The sequence below is a fragment of the Octopus bimaculoides genome, chromosome 11 (genome assembly GCF_001194135.2).
Source record: "Octopus bimaculoides isolate UCB-OBI-ISO-001 chromosome 11, ASM119413v2, whole genome shotgun sequence".
NCBI classification, from domain to species: domain Eukaryota; kingdom Metazoa; phylum Mollusca; class Cephalopoda; order Octopoda; family Octopodidae; genus Octopus; species Octopus bimaculoides.
The window spans coordinates 67,252,649-67,261,984 of record NC_068991.1 but is presented as its reverse complement, the minus strand read 5'-3'; the positions used below and the strand labels follow the sequence as shown (position 1 = coordinate 67,261,984).

Sequence of the window (9,336 nt, the reverse complement as noted above, 5' to 3'; positions counted from 1 at the left end):
TTGAAACTGCATGATAATACTAGGCAGTTTCTATTACCTAAGGCAGCTTAGTTAATGACGGGTGTGGTTGTAGTGAAAGTTTTGCAATTGGAGTAAGGAAGGAAAAAAAAAAAACAGCCAGTTGGAAGAAATTCAGGAAATACTTCCAGCAACAGAATACCCCACCTCTCTCTCTCTCCACATAAAAGATGGATTGTATGATACATGTGTAGAGAGAATGAGGCTACACAAGTCAGTATCTTTGAATAGAGATGATCTGTAGAGAGAAATGAGATAAGCATCCCTTTCTATTTGTGAAAAATGAATTTATATGAAAGGATGCAAAATTAGTCGAGATGTGGCTGGGTGGGCACATGTAAGCTGAATGTGCTGGAGAGGCAATTTCTCTGATCTGCAAGAAAGATTGCTGTGCACTGACAGTGGGAAGGTGTCCATAGGAAGAGGACAATCAGATTGACGTTTGATCTGTGTATGTGACTCATCGTACACAAGCTGACATAAGCCTGAGGGGAATGATGCCTTGTCATTCTGCCGTATTGTAAACATTAATAAACGCTAATTTGTTCCTGTACCTGCATGGATATGAATTAATATTAAAAATGATGATGATGATGGTGGTGAGCTAGCAGAATCATTAGCATGCCGGCCAAAATGCTTAGTGTCATTTCATCCATCTGAGTTCAAATTCCACTGAAGTCAATTTTGCCTGGGGGTCGATAAAATAAGTACCAAATAATCACTGGGGACAACGTAATTAACTTATACCCTCCCCCCCAAAAAAAAAGAATTGCTGGCCTTGTGTCAAAATTTGAAACCAATATTAAAACGGTGCTAAACCTGTTCTTCAGATGGTAGATCATGAAATAGTGGTGAGTAAGAGTAATTTATCTTCAAATAAGCATTTTTCTGAAGAAAAGATAGGTCTACAGCTTGTTTGATATGAATAGTAAAATAAGGCAGCAGGCTGGCAGAAACGTTAGCACACCTGGCGAAATGCTTAGCAATATTTCGTCTGTCTCTACGTTCTGAGTTCAAATTCAGCTGAGGTTGACTTTGCCTTTCATCCTTTCGAAGTCAATAAATTAAGTACCAGTTGTGAACTGGGGTTAGTCTAATTGACTGGCCCCCTCCCCCAAAATTTCAGGCTTTGTGTCTAGAGTAGAAAAGGATATTAATAGAAAAAACTATTTGTCATAAATTTAGCTTGTTGGGAGATTACCTGATTGATAAATTAATAATGGTCTTAATGTCTTTTTACCTAATGCTGTGAATCTAGTTGCCTATTTTAAACGTTCATTTATAAAATTCATTATAATAATAATAATTGTGCTGGGTGTGTCTTTGTGGTAAGAAGCTTGTTACCCAACCACATGGTTCTCGGTTCAGTCTCACTGTGTGGTACCTTGGGTAAGTGTCTTTTACTATAATCTTGGGCCGATCAAAACCTTATGAATGGCTTTTGTAGATGGAAAAAGAAAGAAGCCCATTGTGTGTGTGTGTGTGTGTGATGTCACCACCCCCACCACTGCTTGACAACCAGTTTCGGTGTGGTTATGTTCCTGTAACTTAGCAGTTCAGCAAAAGAGATTGAAAGAACAAGTACCAGGCTTAAAAGAGAAAAAAAAATAAGTCCTGGGGTTGATTCATTTAACTAAAAGTTCTTCAAGGTGGTGCCCCAGCATGGCCACAGTCTAATGACTGAAACAAGTAAAAGATAAATACTAGGTTAAGTGGTTGAATTTTTATAGAGTAAATGTGAGAATCTTACTTTTTCCCCCACTATGTCTCCTTAGATATTTTTAGCAGGGGTTTCCTTTAAGTTTAGTAGAAATGCTGGCATCTTTAATGGGGATAGTGCTGAAATATATTAAACTATTCCTCATGATTATGTCGTTTACTTAATTATTACAAATACAGGACAGGAAAATACTTTACAAAACTGTTTAATTTAATTAGTTGCTTATTTAGTAAATTTATAATTAGTCCCATCCTTGCCAGTATAGAAGGCAGATGTTGATGATGATGGTGGTGATAATTATTCTGATAAAATTAGTAATGGTTCAAGACACCTTAAAAACATTGTTGTAAAAAAAACAAAAATCAAGATTAAATTTATTGTACTGCCATTTTAGGATAAAGAAAACCTAAGATGAAATGTGTAGTAATTGGTAGATCACAATTATTTCTTACAGCAAAATCTCAGTTTAAAGAAATTCATTCTTTGTTAACTTTTAGTTAATAGTGGAATGTTCAGTGTGAAATAATACTAAAACAATGTCTCAGTTGGTGAATCAAGTTAAGTGAATGTGATGCTCTGCTGAAGTTAACTTGTGTAACAGAACGTTCAGAGCATAACATAGAATAAGTGAGTCTGTCGTAAAAGATATAAATAGTGAGAAAATCTTGAAGAAGGAACATTTCCCCAATCACATTTTAAAATTCATGTCTGTTGCTTTTAATTCATTTCTAGTTTATCAACTCAACCAGTAATAAACTATTTATTAACTTCATTATTTTGTACTAGAATACAGTATTTTTGAATAATAGATAGAACAAGAATTGTATTGATTGAGTTGTAGATAAGACTATTGCCAAAAGTTTGATAGTCTGTTAAAAATTAGGCAGCTCTAAATCTACTAAAAATTGCTAGCATTAGTTTTTAATGTTTACTACAATATTGTATTATATAATTCCTCTAAATTTGGTGTAGACACACATATATTGGCTCATTTCTCCCTGATCTGAAATTTAAACTATATATAATTGTATATTGATCTGTTCCATTTTATTTTTTTATTTTATATTTTTTTAATAATAAAAACTGTTCTAAATTCCAGCCAAGTCATTGGTGTCCCTCAATTTCTTTTTCCACTTTGATTTCTTTTCCTGACAAATCAATACAGTTATTCTCTTTGCCCCTTTTGTTCTCTTCAAATTAACTGTCTGGTTGGCCGTGTTTGGGTCAATGAAATGTTACTGTGCTATATTTCCACAGAAATATTCTCAACTGATGGAAGACTTTTTACAAGATGACCACGACCATGAAGTGTCCGTCGTGTCCCTTTCTGTCCAAATCTTTACTCTGACCAGTCTGGTATGTTAATCAGGAAAGCACATGGCAGTTTCACTGTGCAATTGCATAAACAATTTCTAACACCTGAACATAAATCACAGCCAAGCATCAACTTTATTGTACTTCAGTTAGACTTGATGTTACATGAAATTATTAACCTGCACACTAGTATAGAAGTAGGTATAATTAGGTCTGTCTAGTGATTGTGTTGATTCTATCAAGGAACTTAAATGACATGTTACTTTTTCGTATCTTTTAAATTCTTGGAGGATTCAGCAATATTGACAAATAGAATAAGATTGTTATTCTAGGATAGATATTTAATTTTCAAACAAACTTGATGTTCAGACAGGTTTCATTTGTAGCTGAATGCAACAAATTATGTAATGCAATATAGTTTATTTTCTTTTGAGTATTTTGTGGCATTTCTTAAAAACTAACTTTAAATCGGTGCTGCAGCTGACTTTTAAGTGGAGAAAGCAATTGTCTGGGAATTGCAGGTGTCTTGGTTTTAATCCTGGTGCCTATTGTTTATAGTTTGCACACTATTGCAATGGTTGCAATACTTGTTTGCTGATTGGTCTACATGGCTAGCTAACATTAAAAAAAAAAATTACACCAGGTTAAACAAACATTACAAGACAGTCAGTTTTCATAAATCTTTTAGTTGAATGAAAGTGTACATAGAGCTGAAGTGTGTTCTGCTTATTACAAACATTTCTCCCCTTTCTTTTTCATTTCATTTTTTAAAATGATGGAAAAAAGGTATATCATTAATTAGCCTTTTCTTTATCTAAATTAATTAACATGTGACATTGATTTACAGTAATATTTTAATGAAGATTTCATTGTTTTCTGGAAGTTTCAATGGTTGAATTATTACTTGTTTTAAACAATCTTTAGCGCTTGCTTAAATACATGCTGGAAAAAAAAGAAATGAAATCAAAATTAAAGTGCAATATTGCAAAGCTTCTCTGAGAATATTCCATATATAGAAATTTTTTTATTTTCATTTTTGCTTTTGTTAAACTTCTTAAAATTTATTTTAAAAAATATACTAATTTTCTGAACCAAATAAGTTATAAAGCAACTGAAACAATTTGAAATTCTTTTAAAGAAATTGTTTGTCTTTGGCAGCACCACCAAATGCTATTGTTGCATGAATAATTGCTTTATAATAAAAGCATAACTATTTGTTTTATCATTTTTAAAGCAAATATTTGCTAATTTAATATCAATTGTTGTAATTGTGAATACAATTGATAACCATGAAACAGAAATTTATCAAATTTGATTTACTCCTCTGCAATAGTTTTTAATAGTTGTATTGCTTTACAATTAAATTCTTTTTCATTGAAAGTACAACCTACTGAAGCATTTGTCCATAAAAAGAAATTTAGATTGTTAAAAACTGAATTAGCTAAACATGTTTATATCTAATTGTGTTCAACTATAAAAAAGATATCACTAATAACATACTATTTTCACCTATTTTAAAATTTAAACTTCTTTGATAGAACTGTTTATGTATTGTAAGGATGACAAAGTAAAGTTGATATTTATGGCTGTTATTTATGTAAAATGATGTAATTGATTATGTAAGTGCCAAAGACTGCCATGTAATAACATTTTTATTACTGTTTCTTTTGATTTTCTTGTTTCTTATTTTAGCACTATGCTGAACTTATGCAGAACTTTATCAAGGATGATCATTTACGATCGGTTTCCATTATCTCTGATTCCCTTCAGATTTTCACAGCTCCTAAGGTGGTAGGTTGTTTCTACTGCTGTCTCATTCTTAAGCAGTGTTCCATATCTAAAGAAATTACCTAAACCTATGTTTTTAGACTAATTTCCATCACAGAAATATATGCTGCCAGATGTTATCATTAAAAGATCTAAGAAATGTTTCTTGTAGCTGTATAATTTGAGACATTTTGCAATATATTACTATATATATATATATATATATATATAGATATATATATATATACACACATACAGGGTGCGGTGAATAAATTGTTGTCTAATTTACGCAAAAATAAAAATAACACTGACATCTCATTTTAAGATATATTTACCAAAATTACATAAAAATATCTTGAAATACTAAAGAGTAAATTTATTCTATAAAATTGTCATTGGCTTCAACCACAGCCTCCAGATGACTTCAGAATCTCCTGCAACTCTTCTGGATGGTCTCCTTATTTAAGTTGGTGAATGCTTCCATAATCCTTGCCTTCAGTTCATCTTTGGTGTTACAAAGAGTTTTGTTGGTCTCTCGCTCAACTGCACTCTACATATAATAATCAAGGGGATGCAGTCTAGCGAGTTAGATAGCCAGATGTTAGGGGTGATGTGGTCGCAGAAATTGTCTGACAGCCATGACTGGGTTCTCCTGCTTGCGTGGCATGGTGCAGAGTCCTGTTGCCAGACATAAGGTCTTCCAGCAGTATGAGGAGGTAGTATGGCCTAGGGCAATACTACCTCCTCCAGCCACTTGACGTAGGCTTCCGTGTTGAGTGTGAGGCTGTGTGCGAAGATGAATGGAGGCATAATGTTGCCATCACTAGTGATCACTCCAGACACCATAATGTTGATGGGAGGTTTGATCTTTTTATCACTCTCAATACATGTCCTCAGATTGAAACACAAACACTCTGAAATGTCCGTGTTGGAGCTTCCGGCATGAATGCCAAGCAGTACAACATAGCAAAGTGAATTGCGTCATGGTGCTTTTTTTTTTTTTTTTGTCGCAGATGGTGCCCAACTGACCCTACTATACTTTGTAGTTAAAAAAAATCAAAAACAAACAATGTGCATATGCAAAATTAAGAATATAAAATGCGACAATTTACCCATAGCACCCTGCACATATATGTGTGTGTATGTGTGTATATATATATATACACACACACACACACACACACACACACACACACACACACACACACACACACACACACACACACACACACACACACACACACACACACACTCATATATTAAACATCTGACTATCTGAAATAAGTCATGTTAGTTTGTCAACAAAATGTTAAATTATTTTGACAACTATAAGTGAATCCTTATTTCAAAATGGATTAAAGTATTATTTATAGAACCTTACCATGGGCTGATGGTAAATAGTAACCAAAGAACAGTATCAGTATGTCATCAGAATATCTCTTGATATTCCTACTTCTTGATATGGACAAACAGGTTTGGAAAAATTCCTTGAGCTGCTTATTTGCCACAGATCAGGATTTTGGAGAAGAATTAATAAATTCACAGCAAATGTTGCAGGTATTTTAATCCCAAAAGTTATCAACAATCAGTATGCAAGAATTTGAACCATCTGTACAAAAGTTTTATTTATTTATTTTTGTAGTGTGCAATAGCTATTAACCCATTTTACTGCAGAAATCAGATATATATAATCAGATATTGTTGTTGGCACTCCGCCGCTTACGACGTTGAGGGTTCCAGTTGATCCGATCAACGGAACAGCCTGCTCGTGAAATTAACGTGCAAGTGGCTGAGCACTCCACAGACACGTGTACCCTTAACGTAGTTCTCGGGGATATTCAGCGTGACACAGTGTGACAAGGCTGACCCTTTGAACTACAGGCACAAAAGAAACAGGAAGAAAGAGTGAGAGAAAGTTGTGGCGAAAGAGTACAGCAGGGTTCGCCACCACCCCCTGCTGGGGCCTTGTGGAGCTTTTAGGTGTTTTCACTCTATAAACACTCACAACGCCCAGTCTGGGATTTGAAACCGCGAGTCCGCTGCCCTAACCACTGGGCCATTGCACCTCCAATCAGATATATATATAAAGGCGGCGAGCTGGCGGAAACGTTAGCACGAACTAAATGCTTAGCGTTATTACGTCTGCCGTTTTGTTCTGAGTTCAAATTCCGCCGAGGTCAACTTTGCCTTTCATCCTTTCAGGGTCGATAAATTAAGTACCAGTTGTGCACTGGAGTCGATGTAATCGACTTAATCCCTTTGTCTATCCTTGTTTATCCCCTCTATGTTTAGCCCCTTGTGGGCAATAAAGAAACAAGAAATCAGATATGTCCTCTCCCTTAACTTCAGAAACCAGTTTTATATCCCAAATTGTCTTTTCTTGAGGAATGTCATGTTTGAAACTATTTTTATGTTGAGACATGTTAAGTTTGTTGAGATAACATGACTTGTAGGAAATACCAATTCTGTTTTATGATCGATATTCAACATCAGGAGTGGAATAATCATGAAATTTAATTGCACAGTTAAAGAGCTAAACTTTAGATAAGCAGCATGCCTGAAGTATTGGAGTTGCCAGTTTGCTGTCTTCAGTAGAATGCACTCTGTTGCAATTATTGGATCAAGTCTTTGGTCTTTGATTAACTTCTTCTTTCCTTTCCACCATTCTCTGAAGCCCTGAGAAACGCTGTTGGTGGTTTGCCTTTCCTCCTCTGTCTAAAGCATTAAAGAATTAAAAATGAAACTCATTGGCACATTAGTTTTCCCTTCATTAATTATCATTTAACAAAAAAATATTTTTGTTAAGTAGAAACTCTGTTGGAGCTGTGTTATCTGGCATTCCTGTGATTAACTTTAAATGGTCTTCATTTTTAATGTATTGCCTATTTTAAAGTATTTATAAAGTTTTAATCTTCTATTTCTATTGTTGAGCAATACCTGGGTGTCTGTTAAGGATTTTCACACTTATATTTTGTTATTCTCTCTCTGTCTTTCACACACACACATATAACAAATGTGAGAAAGAGAGAGAGAGATTAATAAAATAAGATTATGGAAGTCCTTAATGGACATCCAAGTACTGCTTAGCAGTATTACTACATATTTAGGCAAAGGCATGGCTGTGTGGTTAAGAAGTTCACTTCCCAACCACATGGTTTGGGTTTCAACCCCACTGCATGGCACCTTGAGCAGGTGTCATGTTACAGTCTTCAGTTGACTAAAACCATGTTGTGAGTGGATTTGATTTATGGAAACTAAAAAAAAAGGACTATTGTCTATGCATATATACATGGTAATTCAAAATGAGTGATAGAAAAAAGAATACCTGTATTATACAGTATATTAATTACAACACTCACATGTATGTTTTTTCTTTTTTTGCTTTGTTTTTTGTACCATTCATTCTGAATTACTCTGTGTGTATGTGTGTTGTTGTTGTCAGTTATTCTATCAACAAATCATTTGTGCCTTCAAAGCATAGTGGGATATGAGTTCCCTTAATTGTAAAACATGTAAAGGTTAGTAACCAAAAGCATTTGGCTGTAAAACAACGCCTTAACAGCATATTCATCTAACCCATGCAAGTATGGAAAACAGACATAAATATAAACATGTGAATGTATGAGAGAGAGAGAGAGTCAAAGATATTGTTTGATGGAGTTGCTCTTTTGGTAAATAGCATCCTCATTAACTGAGAACTTTTAAACTGAAATCCATTATAACCTATCACAAAATAATTGGTTTAATTAAAAATGTATTTGATTATCTTTTTTTGAATACTTGTTTTTATAATAGCTATGGTTTTATTTCTTTTGTATTAGTTACAATTTATTCAAGAATATTACACAGACTACTAGCTTTGACACAATGTCACTGATTGTTGAAAGAGGAACAATGCACAGTGAATTAAATTAGCCTAAATTAGCCTCCAGTATTTAACTCTTTACTTTATCAACCTCAGGAAGATGGACAGTCAAAACCCAGCAAGGTTTGACAGTCTGCCCTCCTCTTATCCCATACATTTCCCTGTAAATTTTATTACAGTAAATATCTCTACTAAGATATTTATAGAAATTGTGGAATTTGTAGGAATTAATTGAAATAGTTTTATTGCTGGATACCATTTGTGATCACTGAACTGTGAAGTGGGACCTTGTCTCGCATGACCGGAGCAGACTAATTATTAGTGGTTAATTGAAGTTAGGTTTGTTATTTAAAGTTTATGTTTAAATATGAATTTTAATTCTATACAACTTTCCAAAACTATTATGCTACTGTTTTGTCTTTATCATAGGCTCGTTTCCTAATCACAGAACACAACCTGTTGGGAGTGATATTGCAGACCTTCTTAAAACAATGTGAAAGTAAAAAGAATAGTAAGTTGTTTCACTTTCACTTCACATGTACTTTCTTATTCATTAACTCTTTAAATCCATAGGATTATTCAATTTAAATCCATAAGATTATTCAATTTAAATCCAATGGATTATTCAGTTTAAATCCAATGGATTATTCAG

The 9,336-nt window shown here is 33.8% G+C and overlaps 1 protein-coding gene across 1 annotated transcript in view; it reads left to right on the top strand.

Annotated features, from left to right (window-relative positions):
• LOC106876698 (E3 ubiquitin-protein ligase UBR2) overlaps positions 1–9,336 on the top strand; it is a 107,847-nt gene that overhangs the window by 57,135 nt on the left and 41,376 nt on the right. Inside the window, exons 12-13 of the mRNA XM_052972003.1 lie at positions 2,996–3,094; positions 9,114–9,195. Coding sequence (XP_052827963.1) covers positions 2,996–3,094; positions 9,114–9,195 — 181 coding nt within the window. The remainder of the gene's footprint in view (positions 1–2,995; positions 3,095–9,113; positions 9,196–9,336) is intronic.